The 25,351-nt window shown below is 40.1% G+C and overlaps 1 protein-coding gene across 1 annotated transcript in view; it reads right to left on the bottom strand.

Annotated features, from left to right (window-relative positions):
* The window catches only part of LOC117379837 (rho guanine nucleotide exchange factor TIAM1-like), a 67,084-nt gene that overhangs the window by 27,845 nt on the left and 13,888 nt on the right, over window positions 1–25,351 (bottom strand). The window contains exons 8-12 of the mRNA XM_033976551.2: window positions 25,215–25,319; window positions 24,768–24,849; window positions 23,500–23,586; window positions 22,060–22,272; window positions 18,680–18,780 (exon numbers count right to left, since the gene is read on the bottom strand). Of these exons, the coding sequence (XP_033832442.1) occupies window positions 18,680–18,780; window positions 22,060–22,272; window positions 23,500–23,586; window positions 24,768–24,849; window positions 25,215–25,319 (588 nt within the window). The remainder of the gene's footprint in view (window positions 1–18,679; window positions 18,781–22,059; window positions 22,273–23,499; window positions 23,587–24,767; window positions 24,850–25,214; window positions 25,320–25,351) is intronic.

The following is a 25,351-nucleotide window of genomic DNA, read 5'->3' as shown; positions in this document are numbered from 1 at the left end:
CGTCAAGGTCAGAGATACGCTGCTTCTAGGAGATGGTGCTATCAGAGATGTGACTCACAGAGGAATCCAAACTTGCTCGTATCCCAGTCACACTGTTTCTGAGATTACAAAACTCCTCCCAAAAGTTTTGTCAACATACCAAGGAGCTAAACAGCTGATTGTGCACGTGGGTGCAGTTGACACTGGATTGGAACGGACTGAAATCTTGAAAAAGGATTTCATTGAATTCTTTGAGGATCTTGATAAAGTGGAGGTTAAGACTTTCATCAGTGGACCTCTTCCTAGCATAGACAGAAGGAAGATGAACAAATTTACCCGGCTGCTTCAGCTGAACACATGGCTGTTCAACACATGTGCGGTCAGAGGACTGCACTACATTGAGAACTTTGATCTATTCTGGAAACGAGAGGACCTGTTTAAGGGAAATGGCCCACACCTGAGCAGAGGTGGAGTAAGAGTGTTGACGGATAACATCCTACACCAGGGGTGTCAAAGTCAAATGGACAGGGGGCCAAATGAAAAAATTAGCTACAAGCCGAGGGCCGGACTGATCGAATGTTCATTGAAACTATTTAAAATGACTGCACATAGTCTAGTGAACCTAATATTGAACCTACTGAAAACCTAACAAATATATATGATCGGATCAGATAAATAAGGCAATATTTTGTTATGGCTCTGTCAGTAATTTTTAATTTTCAACAGGCACAAAAGACAAACTTCCTTGATGCAATGAATGAAGGCACCATCAGTATATTTTTTCAGGAAAATGGCAAAAGTAGGCTAAATTTACTTCAAAAAAATAAATAATATCAGCAATTTTCTATCAGTCACTCAACTGAAATATTTTAAAAACACAATAGGACTGAAATACAACAAAATAAAGTGCAAAAATAAGATAAAAATAACACTTTCTTCAACGAAATGTCACATGTGCTGTGAAAACAAATATTTAACTTCGACTTTTAAACTTTAACTGAGTAAAAACTCTAAATATGTTATTGCACAGTAATGTTCACTTGTTTGAGGCTGAGGCTGATACTTGGTGGTGTCTCATCTTTTGTAAAAGTTCATCAATGTTCGGGGTCAGGCTCTGAGCTGAGGAAATTCTCAGGATTGCGTGAAGGTGTTCAGCAGTAAGTCGACTTCTGTGTGATGTTTTGTTAAGCTTCATCAAAGAAAACAGTTGTTCACATAGGTACGTGCTGCCAAACATAGAGAGCGTTTGAGCAGCTTGGATGCGCAACTGGGCCATTGTTTCGGGGATGAAACGGACAAACTCCGCAGCACCTACTGCCGCATATTTTTCCTTTAGTTCGTCACTGCATTGGAGCTCGATCAGCTCCATTTGGAGGTTTGGTGGTGAGCTTTCCACGTCAACTGCAAATGGATTACTGAGCAGTAAAAACCTGTTTTTTTGTGCTTCAAAGTCAGCAAATCGGCGTCGGAAGTCAGAGGTTAGTACACCAATTTTATCAGCAAACTGTGCGCTCGGGAACACGCTGGTAGAGAGCTTCTCTTTCATGGTGTGGCAGCTAGGAAAGTGGCCCAAGTTTTCTTTCCGCATCTGTGCCTCCCACAGAGTCAGTTTGGTTTTAAACGCCTTCACTGTACTGTACATATCAGAGATGACTCGACCCCGACCCTGCAGCTGCAGGTTCATTGCATTCAGGTGACTCGTGATGTCACACAGAAACGTTTCGTCTCGGAATTGTGTTGTGTCTTTCCCTTTGCTTTCCAAGAACAGACAAATCTCCTCACGCAGCTCAAAACATCTTTGCAGCACCTTTCCCTGGCTTAGCCATCGCACCTCCGTGTGATAGGGCAAATCACCATGCTCAGTTTCTAACTTGCTCAGAAATGCTTTGAACTGGCGGTGATTTAAACCTTTAGCTCTGATAAAGTTAACTGCACGCGTGATGGTGCTCATTACATGTTCCATTTTCAAGGCTTTATCACACAATGACTCCTGGTGTATTATACAATGATAAGCTGTCAGCTCACCTGTGACGTTCTCCTCCCGCATCTTCTCCCGTATCCTCGCAACCAGTCCGCTCCTGTGTCCACACATCGCAGGTGCTCCGTCTGTAGTCAACCCCACGAGTTTGTCCCGAGGCAGCTCCATCTCATTTACACATCTTGACACTTCTTCGTACAAATCATGTCCTGTAGTTGTGCCATGCATAGGACACAAGGCCAAAAACTCCTCTGTCACGCTCATGCTGGAGTCCACTCCGCGGATGAAAATTGACAACTGGGCAATGTCAGAGGTGTCCGTGCTCTCATCCACAGCCAGGGAATATGCGATGAAATCTTTTCCCTTTTTCACAAGCTGCTCTTTTAGATTGATTGACAGCTGGTCAACACGCTCAGCAACGGTGTTTCTGCTCAGGCTCACGTTCAAAAAGAGTTGCCTTTTGTCTGGGCAAACTGAGTCACAAACTTTAAGCATGCAGTTTTTGATAAAATCCCCCTCTGTAAATTGCCGGGCTGTTTTAGCGATCTCTTCGGCCACAATAAAACTGGCCTTGACAGCAGCCTCGCTTTGTGAATTGGCTTCTCTGAATAGAGCCTGGCGAGAATTGAGACCTCGTTTTAAGTCTTCCACCTTCTGTAGCCTTTGTTCCATGTCCATATTCTTGTTTTTGTCCGTGTGTTTCGTGTCATGATGCCGTCTCAGATTATACTCTTTCATTACCGCCACACTTTCTCCACACAGAAGACACACAGGTTTCCCAGCTACCTCCGTGAACATGTACTCCCACTCCCACCTTATTTGAAACCCCCGGTTCTCAATGTCCACCTTCCGTTTTGCCATTTTAATAGTTATCTGAAAGTTTACTTTTGCTGTTAAGCTAATGACCGCCAATGAATAATACAATGAAGCCGCATCCCGCGCTGTGCGCCACCATTGCATTGTGGGAAATGTAGTATTGGTGCGCGTAAAACACCTGCGGGCCGCTGGCTTGCTGAGGCCTGCGGGCCGGATATAATAATAAATCAATATCATTCTGAGGGCCATAAAAAACACTCTCGAGGGCCGGATCTGGCCCGCGGGCCTTGACTCTGACATGTATGTCCTACACGCTCTCAGGCACCGGCCTGGACAGGGTCCTGGCCCGGTGAGAAAAAAGGAATGAGAGAAGCATTCCTGCAGTGCCAACCAGAGGCCGAGCCAATGTGTCAGCACCATCAGCAGCACCACAACTACCACCACCACCTCCCCCAGCGAAGGAGTCACCACCACCAGCACAACCATCTCCACCAGCACAACCATCTCCACCAGCACAACCATCTCCCCCAGCAAAGGAGTCATCACCAGCACCACAACCATCTCCCCCAGCGAAGGATTCAGCAGCACCACCACCTCCCCCAGAGAACAAGTCAGCAGCACCACCACCTTCAAAAGTGAAGGATGCATTTCCAGTGTCACTTCCCCGAGAGCGCTCGTCACAGGCCTTGAACCTGTCTGTCACAGCCCCAGCAGAGGTTTCAGACCCAGCAGCACCCCCATCACCTCCCCTGCCCACAGACCAGCCCTGGGTCCCCTTTGCTACATCTACTCCGTCTAGGGACTCCTCACTTTCCTTTTCCTCCCCACCTTCACCTATGGCCCTTTCCGACCATCTACAAAACCTCATCAGATCAGGAATTAAGATGGCTCCCCTCACACCTAATATAATGCGATCAAGAGTTCTGGCATCAACTATACAGAACTCTTCCCTGTACCCACCTATCCCCCCCTCGTCTTTCACCCAAAATCCTCCCTGCTTGACCGCCTCGGCCCTCACGCGGTCCCTCACCCAAACTCCCCCCTGCTCGCCCTTGCCTGCCCTCCCCCAGAGCTGTTATCAGCAAGAGCTAGGACACGCAGGGCCTCTGCTGTCTCAGGACATACAGTCACGATAAAAATAATATCATGCTGAGGCCTTGTGATGGAGCTATATCTACAGTTACACCACGTAGACTGATTAACAGAAGGACAGACTGTCCAATCAGAGAAATTTAGTTCACATTCCCTGTAAGAAGATAACATCCAGCCCTACTGAAACTAATCTGAAACTTGCTGTGCTCAATGTCAGATCTTTATGTAACAAGTCATTTTTAATTAATGATTTTATTTCTTACTTCTTTTAACCATGACTTTGTTTTTAACTGAAACATGGCTTGACAAAAATCACACGTAATGCAATTCTAGTGGAATCAACTCTACCCAACTTCAAATTTGAATCTGAAACACGAGTAAACAAAAAGGGTGGAGGTGTGTGTGCATTTATTAGAGATAATTTAGTTACTCACAAATTGTCATTTGGGGTGTTTTCATCTTTTGAGTATCTTTCCTTTAAAATGGAGCTAAAACAATCACCCTCCATAGTCTACTTAGTTATATACAAACCTTATCAGCACTGTCTGAGTTTTATTGATGATTTTACTGAGATGCTTTCAGTTTTATGCACTTTGATGGTTTAGTTATTACAGGTGATTTTAATGTATATGTGGATAATGTGTTTGACAGAAACACTAAAGAGCTCAGTTCTGTCCTTGAAACCTTTGGTTTGACTCAGCATGTCAGCGAGCCCACCCACAACAGAGGGCACACTCTGGACCTGCTCATCACAGAAGGAGTAAATACACTCACCTAAAGGATTATTAAAAATGTTGCATGGTCTGATGAGTCTCGATTTCTGTTGAGAACATGGATCCATCATGCCTTGTTGCCACTGTGCAGGCTGGTGGTGTAATGGTGTGGGGGATGTTTTCTTGGCACACTTTAGGTCCCTTAGTGCCAATTGGGCATCGTTTAAATGCCACGGGCTACCTGAACATAGTTTCTGACCATGTCCATCCCTTCATGACCACCATGTACCCATCCTCTGATGGCTACTTCCAGCAGGATAATGCACCATGTCATAAAGCTCGAATCATTTCAAATTGGTTTCTTGAACATGACAATGAGTTCACTGTACTACAATGGCCCCCACAGTCACCAGATCTCAACCCGATAGAGCATCTTTGGGATGTGGTGGAACGGGAGCTTTGTGCCCTGGATGTGCATCCCACAAATCTCCATCAACTGCAAGATGCTATCCTATCAATATGGGCCAACATTTCGAAAGAATGTTTTCAGCACCTTGTTGAATCAATGCCACATAGAATTAAGGCAGTTCTGAAGGCGAAAGGGGGTCAAACACCGTATTAGTATGGTGTTCCTAATAATCCTTCAGGTGAGTGTATTTCAAATGTCAATGTGGTGGATGTTGCTCTGTCTGATCATTTCTGTGTCTTTTTTTACCTGTCTGTTATTCCCAAACCAGCGGCTGGTCCTGCAGTTGTTCGAAGGAGACACATAGATGATATAAAACAGCTGCACAGTTCATGGAAATGATCCATCCATCCATTTTCTTCCGCTTATCTGGAGCCAGGTCACGGGGGCAGCAGTCTAAGCAGAGACTCCCAAACTTCCCTCACCCCAGACACGTCCTCCAGCTCCTCCGGTGGGATCCCAAGGCGTTCCCAGGCCAACCGAGAGACATAGTCCCTCTAGCGTGTCCTGGGTCTTCCCCGGGGCCTCCTCCCGGTGGGACATGCCCAGAACACCTCCCTAGGGAGGCATCCTGAGCAGATGCCCGAGCCACCTCAGCTGGCTCCTCTCAACGTGTAGGAGCAGCTGCTCTACTCCGAGCTCCTCCCGTGTGACTGAGCTCCTCGCCCTATCCCTAAGGGTGCGCCCAGCCACCCTACGGAGGAAACCCATTTCGGCCGCTTGTATCCGCGATCTTGTCCTTTCGGTCATTACCCAGAGCTCATGACCATAGGTGAGGGTAGGAACGTAGATTGACCGGTAAATCGAGAGCTTCACCTTCCGGCTCAGCTCCTTCTTCACCACAACGGACCGATACAGCGACCGCATCACTGCAGACGCAGATCATGGAAATGATACACTTTGAAAATGCCTCATGTTCTAATGTTGATGATTTTTTAAACTCTGTAACTTCGAGTGTTTTGAATGTTCTGGACACCATTGCCCCGATGAAGGTTAAAATGGTTAAATATAAGCAGAAAGCGCCATGGAGAATTGATGACTCGGTCCGGGGCACAGAAAAGGAGTGCCGGAGGGCCGAGTGGGAATGGCGCAAGTCAAAGCTCCAGGTTCATTATGAAATTTACAGAGAAAAGATGCACATGTACAACCACAGTTTATGTTGAACAGGGCAAAGGTATTTTTCTGACATTATTGGAGGTTGCACTAACAACTCTAGTGTCCTGTTTGCAACAGTAAACAGATTAACAAACCCCCCAGCTTAGAACTAATTTCCACATCTAAGTGCAATGAGTTTGCAGTGTTCTTTAATGACAAGGTTAAGGGCATTAAAAATTCCATCAATTCCACGACGCAAATAACAACCCAGCACCCACCTACACACTTAGAGCTGACTCACTTTGTACCTGTAACTAACAAAACTGTCCAAGAGATTGTCACCAGTCTGAGTTCATCTACATGGTGCCTCGATGTGTTACCCACTAAACTTCTAAAGTCTTTGCTCAACAGTTTGCTGTTACCACTCGCTCGCATAGTTAATGTCACTTCAATCTGGAACATTCCCAAGAGCTTTGAAAACTGCAGTTATAAAGTCTCTCCTAAAGAAGAGCAGTCTTGATGCCATATATATATATATATATATTGAACAATTACCAACCAATCTCAAATCTGCCGTTTTTAGGCAAAGTCCTAGAAAAAGTTGTTAACCAACAGCTTATTAACTTCCTCCAAATGAACAACTCCTTCGATGTTTTCCAATCAGGTTTTAGACCCCATCACAGCACTGAGACTGCTCTTATCAAGTTGACAAATGACATCTGCCTGAACACTGATGCAGGCAAAGTCTCAGTCTTGATCCTGTTAGATCTGAGTGCTGCCTTTAACACTGTGGATCATGGGATCCTCCTACAGAGACTAAAAGACTGGGCGGGCATCTCTACGGCACTAAACTGGTTAAAGTCCTATTAAGAAAACAGGAAATACTTTGTTCAAATTGGAAAATGGGTCTCAGATAAATGTCCCTGAGCTGTGGAGTGCCTCAGGGGTCAATCCTGGGACCCCTGTTGTTCAGTCTCTACATGCTGCCATTAGGCCAGTTAATACGCAGCAATAATGTGTCCTACCACAACTATACAGATGACACTCAGATCCATGTCTCACTGGCAGCAGGTGAATATGGACCAGTGGATTCACTCTGCCACTGCATCCAACAGATCAGTATGTGGATGCAAAACAACTTTCTTCAGCTAAACTCAGACAAGACAGAAGTCATCATCTTTGGCACACAGAAACATAGAGAAAGTGTTAACAGTCAACTCCAGTCTCTCTCTCTCTCTAAAACCTTCAAATCAGGCAAGATATCTAGAGGTAATAATGGACTCAGACTTGAACTTCAACAGCCACATCAAATCAATAACATCTGCAGCTTTTTACCATCTAAAACATTGCAAAAATCAAAGGTATACTGTCAAAGTCAGATTTAGAGAGACCTATCAATGCATTTGTCTCCAGTAGGTTAGATTACTGTAACGGCCTCTCCAAACGAGCCTTAAGACAGTTACAATACATCCAGAACGCTGCTGCTTGGGTCCTGACTAGAACCAGGAAGTACAAGCACATAAGTCCTGTGCTCAAGTCTCTGCATTGGCTTCCTGTAGCTCAAAGAATAGACTTTAAAGCAGCTCTGCTTGTGTACAACTCTCTCCATGGCCTAGGTCCAAAGTACATCTCTGACATGTTAGTGCCACATAAACCATCTCACACTCTCAGGACTTCAGGGACCGGCCTCCTGCTGGTGCCCAGAGTCAGGACTAAACATGGGAAATCAGCATTTCACTTTTATGCAGCTAAAACCTGGAACAATCTTCCTGAAGATGTGAGACAGGCCTCTACCTTGACAATGTTTAAATCCAGGCTCAAAACAGTTCTGTTTAGCTGTGCATATGACAAAAAGGTTTTTAGAAAGGTTTTTATTCTGCACTCTTCTGTTTTAATGGTAATTTTATGATGATTATTTATGATTATTTATGTTTTGATTCGTGTGATTTCAATGTCTTTCTTATTCTGTAAAGCACTTTGAATTACCTTGTGTACAAACTGTGCTATACAAATAAACTTGCCTTGCCATAAATGACTTAAACAACTAACATACGAACTAACATACGTCAAAATATTGCAGTCTATTACAATCTGAGTAATTAAAGGCCCAAAAGGCCCAAAAGTCACTGACACTTTCAAATCTTCAATAGCTCCTATAATTCTTAAGTTATACTTGCCAAATTTTAGCAGTAGGTAAATTGAACCTTCCGAGATTTTTGGCACTATATACGGTTATAATTGTTCACTTCCACTTGAATTTATCACTACTTACAGTGAGGCAAATAAGTATTTGAACCCTTTGTGATTTTGCAAGTTCTTCCACTTAGAAATCATGGAGGGGTCTGAAATTTTCGTCTTAGGTGCATGTCCACTGTGAGAGAAATAATCTAAAAAAAACCTGGAAATCACATTGTATGATTTTTTTAAAATAATTTTTTTGTATGTTACTGCTGCAAATAAGTATTTGAACACCTGGTCTAACATCTAGAATTCTGACTCTCAAAGACCTGTTAGTCCTCCTTTAAAAAGTCCACCTCCACTCCACTTATTATCCAAAATTAGAAGCACCTGTTTGAGGTGGTTAGCTGCAAAAAGACACCTGTGCACCCCATACAATCAGTAAGACTCCAACTACTAACATGGCCAAGACCAAAGAACTGTCAAAATGCACAAGAGACAAAATGGTAGACCTCCACAAGGCAGGAAAGGGCTACGGGGCAATTGTCAAGAAGCTTGGTGAAAAAAGATCCACTGTTAGAGCAATTATTAGAAAATGGAAGAAGCTAAACATGACTGTCAATCTCCCTCGGACTGGGGCTACATGCAAGATCTCACCTCGTGGGGTCTCAATGATCCAAAGAAAGGTGAGGAATTAACCCAGAACTACACGGGAGGAGCTGGTCAATAACCTGAAAAGAGCTGGGAGCACCGCTTCCAAGGTTACTGTTAGTAATACACTAAGACATCATGGTTTAAAATCATGCATGGCACGGAAGGTTCCCCTGCTTAAAGCAGCACATTGTCCAGGCCCGTCTTAAGTTTGCCAATGACCATTTGGATGATCCAGAGAAGTCACGGGAGAAAGTCATGTGGTCAGACGAGACCAAAATAGAACTTTTTGGTCTTAATTCCACTCGCCGTGTTTGGAAGAAAAAGAATGATGAGTACCAACCAAAGAACACCATCCCTACTGTGAAGCATGGGGGTGATAGCATCATGCTTTAGGGGGGTGTTTTTCTGCACATGGGACAGGACGCCTGCACTGTATTTAAGGAGAGGATAACCGGGGCCATGTATTGCGAGATTTTGGGGAACAACCTCCTTCCCTCAGTTAGAGCATTGAAGATGGGTCGTGGCTGGGTCTTCCAACATGACAATGACCCGAAGCACACAGCCGGGATAACCAAGGAGTGGCTCCGTAAGAAGCATATCAAGGTTCTGGAGTGGCCTAGACAGTCTCCAGACCTAAACCCAATAGAAAATCTTTGGCTACTGTACCAAATATTAACATTAACATTCTCAGGTGTTCAAATACTTATTTGCAGCAGTAACATACAAATCAATTTTTTTTTTAATTATACAATGTGATTCCCATATTTTTTTTTTGATTATGTCTCTCACAGTGGACATGCAGCTAAGATGAAAATTTCAGACCCCTCCAGGGTAGACAGGGCTCATTCCTCTTGTCACTTCAACGTGCTCCTCTGGGGAACAGACTAAAGGCCATAAATCTCCCGACATGCTCTCCGAGATAGAATCATTTTTAAAGGAAATTGGCTTTGCTATACGTGTGCATCAAACACCAGCACTAGCAGGAGTTAGAAAAAGATGAGCAGCCGTGAGACTGTTATTCAAGTTGCAAAGATCACAAAGACAATGCACAGTTTGAAGTCTTGTTTTGACATTTGGAGAGTAAAAAATAAATAAATAAAAAATCGATACAATATGAGAGGGTAGGCTTTTAAGATGGCTGCCATTTGCTACAGTAATTGTTTTGCTCATCTTGCACAATCAAATATTCTTGCCAACTACGTTTTTTTCTATAAATGGCTAGCACACAGACAGGCACACATCGCAAAATGGTTAGTACATTAAAGTGGAACTAAACACTTAATCAACTTTGAAAAATGTATAAAAATGTTTGTATCCTGGCTCCAGTGGCCACTCCAATTTCAGGTACTATGTGATTAGAAACAACTGGCTTTACTCAGGGCAGTCTTGTGTGATATCACAAACGCCTGGCTGCAGGGGTGGAGTTTCAAGTATGAATACCTATTAAGGTCAGTTTATAATCCAGCGTCAAGCCCTGCTCAGCTGAGTGCTGAGGTCCTGATGCAGCCCTGAACCATACAAGATACTGTGGAGCTAATTAGGGTCCAGGCGCATCGTGTTAATTTGCATTAATTATTTGTAATTACTGTGACAATAAACAATAACATTAGGCTCATAAGCAGATATTTCTGTATCAAACATTAGAAGTTCTGAGTTGTTGTTGTTGCAATGCATTGAATTTCCACTGAACAAGAACTGTAACTAGGTGCAAATATATTCTTCCAATTTCTACTAAAGCATAATGCCTTACAAATGAGTAATTGCTCTGTTGAGAATGATAGTTTCATCCCCAGTACTTCATACTACCATTGTGTTCCTTAACAAGACATTTCAAATGTTTGGTGATGGTCCAAGAGGTTGATGGTGCAATCACAATTATTGACACATTCACATGCTGTTTTTGCCAAAGTTCTGAAAAAGCTTTTGTTGCATTGCTGCTAAACACAAAATATCCATGACAATTATTTGGGGTCATCCAATCGCTCTTGCTCTCCATGTGTACCACACAGAGCTGTCAGATGTGCTCAATATTTCTACTGATGCCATATGTAACCAATATACTTGACTTATTTTGGATTCCCCCTGATTGTGCACTGAGGAGTGAAGCAGATTAAATAAGGCTGAAGGAATAGCTGTTGGAATGGAAGTTGGTTAGCTGTTTAGTGAAGTGAAATTGAATGCTGGATTGATCTAAATTAGTCCTGTGAAAGTGAATAGATTGTGACAGCGAAGCACTTCTGAATAAACATGAGGTGGAAGCAGGAATTTTGAGCTATGGAGAGTAACATTTAACAGTAATATTAAAATTTTTTAAAATTGACCTTTTCATAATCTTTTTAAAAAGTGACATACAAAAAAAAATAAAACTTGTCATATGCCTTTGTAGTGTTATGATCTAATTTTAGAATGAAAATAAAAATTGCATTTTATTTTAACAGAATTAAACTTAAGTAGCAAAAACATTTCTGGTGACAGTACCACACTGCTTAACTTTATCTGGTGTTTTAAAAACATTGCATATAATAGTATTAACAGTCAAAAACTGAGTGACCTGATCTGTAACTGCCAGCATGGTAGCTTTACTGGCTTGTCAGATTGGTTTTAAAGCCATACTCTGGAATTCGGCAAGCAATTTGGGTGCCCTCCATGAGAAAAATAATGCAGTGCACCCTTTATTGTGTCAAAATGGCTTATTCAAATTCAAATACTTCAATGATCAGAAGTATCTAGTGCATTTTTGAGGTCCCTCCGTGTAATCCTGAGCTTGAGTGGCTGACAGTTGGCTGACAGGGCCTAATCACACACTGGTCACAGTCCTTAGCCTCCACAGAGCTGAGGAGAGGAGCAGAGAAGAGAGAAGGCAGCTAATTAACACCATGGATGAGAGGAGAAGGAAGGATAGAGCACTCAGACACCCAGATAACACAGCAGGTCTGGGGATAGAACAGTGCGGAGGCAAGGCTCTTCAGCAGGTGCACAGTCACAAGACAATACCCATGTAACTATGTAATTGTTAGAAGTAGATTGTAGATAATTGTAAAAAAAAAAAAAAAAAAATAGAATTCCATTCAGAGCACTCAAACATGTCCAAGAGGCATTTACATTTGAGAAAGATTAGCATATGAATGATCAATTATTATAAGAGGGGATGTTATAAAATGGTAGAAAGCTCCAAAAAGTCCATTATGCATAAGATGTTCCCTTATTAAACACATGCCTGAAGAGGTTTTAGATGTCATCCATGCATGTTTGAGTAATCTGGTGATCTCTCCTGGGCCCTACTTGAACCATCTTTACAGTTAACAGTAAGATCAAAACAATATACGCTAACAGTGGTCTAAATGTGTAACAATTAATACCATATAAAAGTGTAATACCTCTTTAGTTTAGACCTCCAGACATGTTCTGAAATGCATGGCTATCTTGAAATAGATAAAATAACTGGATATTTTATCATTTACATTGGACATTCCATTACCTAAACAACTGCAGTCTTTACAATTTGATAAACCAACTCAAATTGTGATTTTGATTAGATTGTGATATATTGTGTAATACAGAACAGTAGGCTCCAAATAAAAGTCTACACTGACATGGAATCAAGGAATCTTTGAACAGTAGACTCTTTATGCTGATACAGAAATTGCATAATTCCCACACAAAACAAACTTGAGACTGTGAAATTTATCTGCATTCATAGAAGGATTAACACAACATTGAGTGAAATGGGTGAAAATGGTGATCTGAGCTGCAAGTTTAGAGGAAATTGTAAATTTGATGAATTGAAAAATGTCCAGAATTTTATAGAAGTAATACAAGAAAACTGTAGCTGTGGCACTGTTGAGGAGAATGGAGAAAATTGCATGATGAAATATGATGGTTTTAACTGGGGATTTGTTTAAACTAAAAACTACATTTTCCCTAAAAACAAAAAAGCCAGAATGTATTCCTGGTCCACAAAAATCAGATACTAAGTATTGAATCAGATACTAATTGATGCTAAAACTAGTGTCGATACAGGTATCGATACTAAAAGTCACATTCACAGGACAGAAATGAACTTTTCCTGAATATCTTTAGAATGATCTTGAGCTGTATTAGAACAGGTATTAGAACAGATATAAGACCACACAGACTAGTATACACTCATGGATCACTATGAAACCTACATTGCCGACTGAAGGATTACACATATAGAAGGCCACATGGGAATATAAAAGAAAGTATGACCATTTAATGCTGAAAAAATCATTCTGCTGCCTAAATAAAGAGTCTATTTTATTGTTTAACGTTTCATCATCGTATTAGAATCAGTTTTGATTGTCCATTCATTAGTATTGAAATTGTTTGAAATTTCAGTATTGTGACATTACTCCCATACCTGAAAGAAAACTGCAAAATTGTCCACATTTCCTTCTACTCTAAATCTTAACGCTCGTTTTTCTGAGCACATTGGCACTTGGGCTGCGACAGAACGGTGACTCACTGCTAAGTCTGTAGCTCTGAGCGCGAGAATACATTTGCAAAACCTATGCTAGCTTACGCACACATCTGGCTAATTTATCACAACAACAAGCTAACAATATATCACCAAACATAACAAAATGCCCTTACCAAATGTAGCATATCGTAAATGGAATCTGCAGAACGCTTCCGGTCTTTGCCCCAGCTTAGGATGGACATGGTCAACTGAAAAAAGTTAACAATCAAAAAAATCTTAGAATGAAAAAAAAAAAGGCCATTTCTTTTTGAAGTATAAAACTTACTAAAGTGTACAAAATGTGAAGATGTCTCAAAGTGAAGAGAGATTGGCTTGTTGCTCTGAAGTGAGGAGAGGAGGCGAGAAGGAGGGAGGGAAAAAGAGAAAGACAGAGAGGAGGAGGAGAGAGAGAGGAGGGGGTGGTAGACCTGGATTGGTTGAACGAGCAACACCGCAGCTGAATTTAAATGTGCCACTACAGAAATGGCCGAACAAATGGCGAACAAGTTAGACACAAAGAGCCACAATTTTCAACTGTGAGAGTCAAAGAGCCACACCATGCACTGACCTGCCAAGACAGACAGACATAAACATACGCAATTACAACCACATTATTTCCCATAGCACACTCCTTTCCTTACAAAACAACAGTAAGTATTGTACTTGTGTTGTGTGTTCATTTCAAGGTAGGTGTCCATCCTCAACACACACATACACACAGGCACCTCTCCCTCTCTCTTTCTCTCGCTCTATCAAACAAACACACACACACTTGCTCTTTATCTTCTTCTGCCTCGCTCTGACACACACAACTACTGAACACACTTCAGAAATACAGACAGGGCCTGTATAATGTAAACTGATGGAATATTAAAATATTAACATTGTAACATATTATTACAAGCATGCTCAGTCAGGTGTTTTTTCCTTGCTTTTTACCTTGCTGGAGTGATGAGATGATGATCTCAGTGGGATTTCTTTGAAACCTTGGCTCCAGATAATAAAAAACTCAATTACATCCACAAAACACTGTTTTAAAAAGTCTCCTTCGCTGTTTTTTTTGTTTTGTTTTTTTTTAGCACGGGCAATGTTCCACACCATTTTACAGGATGCAAGTCTCAGTTTCTCCATGCTTGTTCAATTGCTGAAACATTCATTCAGGTCTTTGTACCTGGCTTTTCAAGGTGCTCAATTTGTGCTTGTGTAGTTCAGTACCTTTGGGGAATTCCTTGTCAATATTAACATGCTGAAGATTTGAAGCCTTGTAATGTGATATCGTGGTATTACATATCAAACAGAGCGATTTGCCATTCAATAAAGAAGTAAGCATCTTCCCATTCTTTCAGAAATGTCCTGCATTCATCTTTTCGTCTAGCTTTACATTTTTCCAATTTCACGATGAGGGTAACAGTTTGCAGGAAATGTTTATTTAATTTCCCAGCATTAGACATAACTGCAGATGATTGGCGGTCACTTGCGTGTCAGAGGCATCGTAAAAAAAGCAATCTGCCAAATCAGTTTTTATATATTATTTATCATATCTTATTAATAATTTAATAAGCTATGATGGATTTGAATGTGTTTTAAGAGAGAAAAAAAATAAGCGAAACATGAAACGATGCAAAGAGCCACAGTATATCGAAACTATGATAAGAGGCAAGGAGCCCCATTCCTATTCGCAGAGAGCCACATGTTCGCCACCCTTGGGATAGAGAGAAGAGGAAGAGGGGAAGAAAGTTATTGTTTAGTGGATATTTCTGTTCACAAGTTTAAGATGAGTTGATATGTGTGCAGCGAGTGGGTCAGAGGTTTGTTTCACAGAGAATAGCTCAAGTGCATAGTGCATACTATGAAGTAAGAAGGCATAAATGGGAAGCTGGTGAGGAAGTATCTTGCTCACAGACACAACAGTAAGTAATATGGTTGAGGTTTGAACAAGCTACACCAGGGCCACCAATGCTGCAAAGTCAATTCACCCTCTAAACATACATAAATAAATCTGTATAATAGAAGTCATTGATACAATAAGTCAATCCAAATGTGAACAGCTAGAACCATGACTTTGAACAAAGCAGGACTAGAATTCTTCTAATGTCTAATTACATTCGACACAGTCCTCCTCATCACCCATCAGTGTCCAGTGACAATGTCAACACTGATGTGTGATGAACAAACAGCATCAGTATAATTACATTGCTTAAGCCACTGCACCACAACAATTTCTGTTTAAAGGCTAAAGCATCAGTCAACCAACCAATGACAATAATCAATTATAATTTCAAATTTTACAATCCTTTTTACCAGTTGAAATGCTTTGTATAGACACAAACACAAGAATAATAGTACATTAAGAAATCGTTCTGGTCCAATTTGCAATTAGAACATTACAGTTTTAAACATTTGAAACAGTCCCAGCAGTGTTAAGATCAAAATATGAACTGCTAAACTAATGTAAAACACATGCATTTGAGAAGGTTTAAAAGTCTAAATTACAGGGCAGGTTTTAGACAAAATAAGAGCCTATTTAGACAGGATATTTTGTCGTTGGCATTATATCACCTGCTTAAAGGTGGTCACAAGCACTGTTCCCTCCAAGCTGCGTGCGTGCGCAATTGCGCACTGCTGACACGGTCTCCGCGCACAGAAAATCTGTGCTGCGCACAAAAAAAATCGAACCGGTGTTGAAAATAAAATAATTAGCTGGAGCAGCTAGTCACCGGTCACACTCACTGACTCACATTGAAAAATAGCGCAGAATGAATTGTTGTGTAATTCATTCGCAGAATGAATTGTTGTGTAATTCATTCTGCGCTATTTTTTAATGTGAGTCAGTGAGTGTGACCGGTGACTAGCTGCTCCAGCCAATTATGTGATTCACATACGTGTTTGCGCAGCTAATCCACATCATTGACAGGCGTCCTCATGGGCCGCTACCAGAGTTTTAGCCAGTGTGGCCGACGTGGAGTGAAAATTTGCTAATGATGCTAAGTGCTGTTTAATCCCTTAACGTTCCGATGGCCCGCCCTCGGGCAAAGATCTTTTGATCTAATTGCGTAACTACACACTGTTTTGCAGCAGTTTTGTGTTTTAAACATGATGAAACGGACAAAACAAAGGAAGTACGTGACTGAGGACACTGTGGATGTTTGTACAAGTTAAACTAGAGGCATCTCGGACCCGGAGCGGTTCGTGTAACTGAGTGAAAATCTCATGGTGGACTCAGGAGCAGAGGACCTTATGTTTTGATGGATTGGATGAAGTTCCTGATCGGTAAGGGTGGTTTATTCTGCTATTGACTTAATTGTGGGTCAAATATGTATTATGTGTAATCATTAGCATTAGCTAATGCCAATCTGCCCCCCCTAATTATTCACGCACATACCACTTGGGTGAAGTGTCTTGCCTAAGGACACAATGACAGAACTAAGGACACAATGACAGAAGTTGGTCCGAGCGGGACTCGATCCTCCAACCTCTGTCACAGAATGACTGTCACACTGTCACATGTACTGTGTATTTTTAGTTTCCAGTGTGTGTGTGTTTACATTTTGAAGTGTGTGTTTGTTCACTGTTTGCAGTGTGTGGTTTGTAAATATATATTTATTTTGACCCATACCTTGAATATATTTTATATACAAATGATATAAACACATTATATATTGTGTTTTGATATGTTATGCAAATGTACAGTAATAGAGCAGCTGGGTGTGCAGATACAGATTCCTCTCAGTGTGTATTGGTCATTGAATACTGTCACTAGTTTATGAGTTGTAAAAATCAAGCAAAAGCTTCACACAATGGCTTATACTCATAATACAAGTCAGAGCTTTATCATAAAAATGTTAAGTGTGTTTTCAGCATTGGAGTTTACAGTTGGCTTGGGTTGGTTGGAAGCTCATGTTTTTCCATAGTTAAAATTAAATATTTATACTTCCAATAGCATTAACATACTACACAGGTCATGAGCAAGATTTTTGTCATTTTCATTGTATAAGTGCGGTATAAATGTGGTAATTTGATTCTTTTAATAAACCATTTAACTTAGATGGATGTGATGCCAGCATGACCACATTGCACAGGTCTGATGTTGCTCACAGTGGTCCATGGGACCGCTCAGGGAGTTTGTGTGTTTGCTCAGACTCGTGAAAAATTAGAGGGAACATTGGTCACAAGCATTCAAATCTGTGACAATTTGATTAATTTCTTAGTCAAAAAACTAGGGTTGTCAGCATGGACCTGGAACCTTGCTTCTCAGTTCCCACTCTGTTGGCACCTACTAGCAGTTAACTGTGGATGTTCACATGTTCATGAACTGGGAACTTCTCAATTTAAAACGGAATCTATTGCAAATAATTTCATTTATTTACTGGCCAATTGTGCAATATATACAGTGCAGACATGCAACCCTTTGGACACCAAATACAACTTTACAATAGATCACAGTCCACAGCATTCACATACATTTACACACAGCATGCAGTACATTCATGAACACAAATGTCATCTACACTGATGAATAATTGTCAATCCAAGGCCAATCTTTTCCAAAATAATCCAACCACCAAGTACTAAAAACTTCAAATCTTATACTTTTACCTTTTGCTCCCTTAGCACCACTTGTACTCTTGTACAATAAAACCAAGGCACCACATCTCCTGCAACACCTCCACCTGGTCTCTCCATGCTCTCCTACTCCACAATGTACACTTACATAAACAGTCCAACCTCTTTGATTACCATCATCTTTGAACAATCCATTTAAATAGCTGGTGCTGTGATGAATATTCACACCCTAGCATGTGTTAAGCATAGCATTATGTAAACACAGGTACAGCACGGGGCTCTCCTTAGGCTACATTGAAACGCCCCTGTGGCAGATGGCACGAGAGGCAAACTGGTAAGTGCTGCATGCGGGGGAGATGTGAAGGACCAGGCTGCCTCTGCGAACGAATCAAATGCTCACTAATGCCACTATAGGCAGTCAGATTTAGATATAACAACAGAAGAACGTTTGTAATTAGGGAAAGAAATACTGGAATTTTATGGGTCTGATCATTAAATGTTAGTATTCTGGTGGTGCTCAAAACCACCTTTTCATTGTACTAAGATCAAAACAATTCAGTCTGCAGAACATTTTTGTTTGGTTTAGCTTGCTGGCAAAAAGCCATTCCTTGTCTGCCATTTAAAAAAAGTACCATACTGAGGTGTGATGAGAGTTGCACAGTCACCTTTCTGCACTCATCAAAGTCGCTGAACAGTTCAGAGTCCTCGTCCAGACTGTCTCCAGAGCTCTCCAAGAACAGACCCACACCATCATCCAGAATCTCCTCTGAAATAAGGAGGAATGCTGTCATTTAGAAGAATCAACTCAAAGTCAACACTAATTACACTGGTCAACACTAAATTTATTGTCTAAGATTTTTTAGCTGATTTAGGATAATTTTGATGTGCTGAATCCAAAAATCACATTGGTTTTGCTTAATCAGGTCAACGTTCTGAACTAAGCTACATATTTGTTTTTGGACGATTTTGTTTACATGTATGAGTATTTTTCACGTCATATGATGCAAAATTCTGTTATACTTCTCGCTATAAACAAATTCTGAAGATTTTGCATGTGCCAACTTATGACTAATTGCTTTTTTTTATATTACAAGTGAATGAAATGGCTTCGGCTAGAAGATCTTGCAAAAATAAGCCTGACATATTCTGCTACATCTGCGGTGAATACACCAATGTTCCTAACAGGAATCAAGTCACAAGTTTCATAAAGCGTGCTTACCATGCTTATTTTGGTATTAAACTTGGTGACCAAGATGAAGCTTGGGCGCCACACAGGGCATGCAAGTCATGCACCGAGTGTCTGCGTCAGTGGACTAAAGGCAAGAAGAGTTGTCTGAAGTTTGGAATTCCCATGGTTTGGAGGGAGCCGACATCAATAGCTACTTCTGGGCTATTGATGTGACTGGGATCAACAGAAAGAACCGAAGCAGCCTCAAGTATCCTGACCGTGAATCAGCATGTTGTCCTGTAGTTCACTGTGATGAAATTCCAGTACTGTCTTTGCAGAAGTTCCTGACATCAGTGACAAAGATTCCTCCAGTGTGGTTTTAATGATGATGCTCCACATCCTTTTTCGCAAAAGGAGCTAAATGTTCAGGTTTCCTGAGAATCTGGGATCACTGAGTGATGAGCAGGTGGAGATTCCATCAGGACATAAAAGAGATGGAGACCAGGTATCAGGGATGCTGGGATGGCTGATTACTGTTGGACTCTGAAGAGAGACATCCCTGCTGCTGAGCATTCAAGGGGTTCATAAAAACAGAAGTTTATGTCCTGAATTTCGCACAATGATAACGTAACGTTCCAATTTACATGTACTTACCTTTATCAATTAACATAACGTAACATTTAATTAATACATTATGTTAGAAAACTATTTTTTATCTCCTAAAACATTTTTTGGATGAGAAATATTAAAGAAAATCAACTGATAATGTCACAAAATTGTAATCAATTTAATCAGAAGATCGGATTTTTCTAAATCAAATTAGCATAAAAACCTGACCTGACTGAGAAAAATGGATATCATTTTTGGATTCAGCGGTGCTAAATGGTCCTAATTCAGTTGAAAAAACACAAAAATGTTTTTTTTGTAACCCAGTGTTATGTACCCATTAAAGACATATACTTTCATATTAAACACTCCAAAAATCATAACATTTCATTGTAAACTGGAACATTTTACATTTCATTGTAAACTGGAACATTTGCTTAAAACAACTTAACAGAAACAGGTTTGCTGCTCAAAACTGCATGACTAAGAAGTCCCGCCTTTGTACATTGTTAACCTCAATTTTTTAATAATTACAACTAAGAACAGATAAGTGGTCAGAGATAGGGGCAGGTGAAAATGGCAATTTCTCAGAACACTCAAGCCTCAAATGCAGAATAATACTCAAGCATGCACGAATCAATCAAAGTACAACGCTAGTGATGAGGGAACAGTGTAACATGGTTAAAAGCTTGTAAAAAAGAATTCATAATAATTATTTAAAAATAAATCAAATCAAGTTGACATAATATGTCTCCTTAAATCGTCACTTCTGATTCAGCTGTGCCTCAAGGATTCACATTAACTTGACATTTTGGACAGTGAGGTGCATTGAAAAAAAATTAAAGAGCAATGTTTTCTGAATATTAACATAATGATAACCGTTTAAGTGCATGTTTTATTCCAAGTACTTACAGTGATCTGTTATGTAAATGTGTTGTTAAATGCTCTGCATTCCTGCACAAATCAGACGACTGTCACACAAGCTGACGAGTTTGAGGAACTTTGAACGTGACTTTCTCGACAAACAGGTTGACATTTCACAGTTCTCAGTGATCATTAGCACTATGAGGAGACATTTTTGATGGTTTGCCATGTGATGGAGTTGTGTTGCCGTAACTTCAAGATCCAAAAAATATACAGTGAGTGTACTTAGATTTATGTAAGGAACAAAATCTTTTTGCAAGTCCCATTTTCAGTGCTGGACGATGCAACCATTTTTCAGTTTTTATCCTCAGCATCTTCACCTAAGCTAACATTATCTGGTGTGTTACCATTGCTATCCTTTTCTTCCCCAATCTCAGTAGACATTGCATCACGTTGAAGGTGATGAAAAAGAAAATTAAATGCCATAAACTGAATCAGTACAACTTTAAGTCACTATAGGTTAATGTGAAATATCTAAGCCTTTTTTTCAGAAAGGTGCAGCCACACTCAAACTGTATGAGGTAAACAGAAAATTAGGACTGCACATTACATCACAAAAGTACAAGATTAAGGTCAATGTCACTGGGGCACCTCATCAGGTACACAGGAGGTATGTCTTGCATATTGCTTGTTTCATTTCATCTATTAATCACAATAAACAAATAAAATTTCAACATGTAAATTTCTGTCAGATGGAGGGCTTTGGTGTTAATACAATGTTTAGTTTATTTAAATTTTTTTAATTTTATTTTTTTTCAATACTTTGTTATCCAGTCTAAATGAGCTTTGATTTAATCTTGGCTTTCTCTGTTATGTTTGACATTAAGGTATGAACATGATTTTGATTTACTTTTTGACACAATAATTTAGTTATATCATGTCAGTACTTTAGTCAAGTACTGCAATATCGACATCATTTCCAGTATCTTGCAGCCCTATGAAAAATCCTATAAGCCCTACTAGCGCCACAAGATAAATCACAACTGAAATCGATATCTCATTTTGAATAGATGCAATTAGCAAATCGTAGACTCAAATCAAGACTACAATTTTTGAAGTACTATAGTTTCCTCCACAAACAAATATTCTTATTCTGCATGAAAAACTGCCAACCCTGTAATTTAGATCTTTTTTGTTACTTGAGCTGACACCAAGCCTATGAGAACATAAGTGCGAACATGCATTTTCGCATTTTGCATGTTTCTCCCCGTGTCTGGATGGGTTTCCTCCGGGTACTCCGGTTTCCCCCATCAACCAAAACATGAACGCCCTTCGAGACAACTGTTGTTGTGATTTTGGGCATTACAAAAATAAAATGAATTGAATTGAACATCAGTATCTCCTCACCTTGGCTCTGTGAGAAGATGTCTGTGTAGAGATCATCTTCAGCCCCAAAGCGTCGCGGGGGCAGGAAGCACAGCTGCCTTCGGTCCACAGGGGGCAGAGTGCTTACAGCCAGGGACAGAGAGGCCTGCGAAAATGCTGCTTTCATGTCACAAAAATTCAGACAGGGGGCATCCTTCCTGTTCAGCTGCAAAATCTCATCTCCAGCATTCAGACCTGAGGGAAAACTTTGGTTTAGTAGGGTTGTGCTATAAATAAAATTTTGATTGAGACTCATTCATTTCTAATCATCAATGCTGGTCATCTTTGGTCTTGTTAATGGAGAGGTCTATAGCCAATCCTGTATCTGTAAAAGTGGTTTGGTGCAGAGTTCAGTTTTTTTTTTTTTTTTTAAACTGATAGATCAAAATGCCACCTCCGGAAAGTTACAAACTGTACCTTTAATGCAAAGTTTTCTAGATGAACTGCTCTTCACTTTTAACTTTGCAATTTAACTCCAACAAGCTCTGCATAGAACCCTATAGATCTAATTATTTTTACTCGTCCTGAAATGATCTGATGTGCAACTTCTAATTTGTCCTGATTTCCTCACACCTAAAATGGAACAAAATCCATTTCTTTTAGGCACTGCACACGCAGCCAAAAACGTCTTCAAAAATCAATGAGTCATCGGTGCCAAAAAACACCCTACTCCTGGTACTGCTTTACGTAACACACAACATCCCACTGCACTTTCAAAGCTGCACACTTTGTCAACTTACTTTGCCTTACTTTTTCTAGAACCAAGTTGGCGCAGAAAGGCATTTGATGGATGTTATAATATTGATTCATTATTGGTCATCTATTCAATTACTGTAATCAAGGGTAATTACTGTAATAACCAACCAATAATGCACATCTTGTCATTACATTTCAAAGTGAGCAGAATCCTATGTATAGAAGGGCCATACTGACAAAAATTGTTTTTTTTCCCTCATCACTTTTTTAACAGTTATGAGACTAGATGACTATTCATTTTGTTAAAGCAACCAATTATGAAAAATTTTCTTTTTAGAAGTTTTACAATGTTACAGTCATTTCCTTCTCATTTATCCTCTCGAGGTTGTATTTAGTATGGCTTGTGCATGTTTGAGTAATCGCTATTCTTCTATTCAAGATATTACGCTGATCTACCCCTGTTTTCACTGCCAGCGGTACATATTTTCTTAATCGTAACTCTTAAGCCCTTTTTAAAATGGCACAAATGTAGACTACCTTAAATGAATCATTACACTGTTTTTTTATTGAAAGTGAAATGTGGTTCCAGAAGTCTGAAGTCAGCTCCAATCCACATGCTTTTACTGACAAGAGGATTGGCTGTGGACCTTAAAAAGAGAAAATGACTGAATCATGATCTAACATGCTATCCCTAGCAGATCCCTAGTGCACTAAGGGTGGTCAAACCTTTGGCGAAGGCAAGTCCTCCAGCTTTGACATCTGTGATATACAGTTGCTGCACCCCATCCTCCTCCACCACAGAGATTGAGAAACCTGGAGGGGGGGCAGACTACAATAAGAACAGTATGTTTTGGACAAAATCTTTGTTTCCTCTGCTTTTCACATAAGTCAAAATGCTTGAATTTTCTATTCTAAAATTCAATTTGAAAATATTGAACAAAACAATACTTCTTAGAATACAAGAACTACTGTCTGAAGAAAGCGGTTAGTCACTGCACAAGAAAAAAAACTCACAACTCACAACTTTCAATTTCAGTTTATTCTTTTTCCCAATTTACCAACATTTCTTCAGCACCCTCCAATTTTTATTTGCAATATTATTCTTGTAGTGTAATGCATTTCCTAGCAAAACAGTATGTCTGGTAGTAGTTGGCAATATAGAGAAAATAGTTTTTGGGGGTCTGTGGTCAACATGCTCATCTCCATGCAAAACTATAACATTAACTATAATCTATCCCCACGGAGACCAGCAGGAGGCGCCACCCGGCCAAGTTAGGGGTCATATCTGTGGAGAGGCAAGCCTGCCTAAAGTAAGTACTAAGGTTGCACAATTGATTGCACACATATTGATGTTGTAACGAAATGTTCCATTTTTTGTGTTAAATTAATAAACCTGTCAATGTTAAGAGTAGTAATTAAGTTGTTTAAATTTCTTAAAGTTGGATTATTAATTAAAAAAATTTGCTTTCATTTTATTGTGTAAAAAGTACCATTTACAATAATATTGCAATATTTTAATACATAGTCACATTTTTACATAGCGCTTTTCCACCACTGAAAGCTCTTTACATCAAGGAACCACTCACCCATTCACACACACATTCATATACCAGTGCACATAGACAGTGGGGGCAAGGTGGGTTAAGCATCTTGCTCAAGAACACAACGACAGCATTCATTTGTGAGTGTCGGAATTGCACCAGTGGATCTGGTGGATCTGACCGCTCTACTAATGATGTTTAGGTTGAGAATGGGATTCGAAGCACCAACCATCAGATCGGTGGAAAAACACTTCCAACTGAGCTACTGTCACTATATAAAAAGATATGATACCTTTTATTTGTATTGTGCAGTCCCAGGTATTTTAGCACAATAAAAACATGTAATTGAAAAACTGCATGATAGACAAGACAGATACAACAAACACAGATATAAAAGCAGGAACAAAAAATGTGATTCAAATTTTATAAAACAAAAAAATGTCACATTCTTACCATATCCGATCATACAGGACTCATCTCTGTCAAACTGGATGACTTTGGTTATTTTGGAGCAGATCTCAATTTCTTTGTAAAGCTGCAAAAAGCAAAAGCAAGTGATTACCTAATGCACTATAATAATAAGGCTGGCTTCAACACAGTGGTGGGTGGTATGTGACATGCTTCAAAATGGTGGAAATGATTGGGTTGCCTCTTGACTAAGAATAGAAAAACACACACACACACACACACACCAGATATTATCATCATTATTACCATTATTATTATTACTACAACACTGGGAACCAATCCATATGATGCCTCCACAGGGAATTATTATCAGAAATGGAAATACAGAACTATACATCATTAATGAGGTACTGTTCTGTAATGAAGCGGTGATCAGAAAGCTATTGTTCGTGTTTTGTTTACAGGGCTTGGCAGGTGGGGGTGGGCACTTACCAGGTCGCACACATCTTCCTCCGGTTTGGGAATGTAGAATTGCACTTGATTTTCAATAAGGAACTTGAGACGCAAGTAGTGCTTGGTGGGATCGAGGTGATGGGCCTGTGTGGACAAAGTTTGACCAAAAAAAAATA

Source organism: Periophthalmus magnuspinnatus, chromosome 13 (genome assembly GCF_009829125.3).
Source record: "Periophthalmus magnuspinnatus isolate fPerMag1 chromosome 13, fPerMag1.2.pri, whole genome shotgun sequence".
Taxonomy (NCBI): Eukaryota; Metazoa; Chordata; class Actinopteri; order Gobiiformes; family Gobiidae; genus Periophthalmus; species Periophthalmus magnuspinnatus.
Note: the sequence above shows the minus strand (reverse complement) of the source record. Positions and strands in the feature narration are given on the sequence as shown.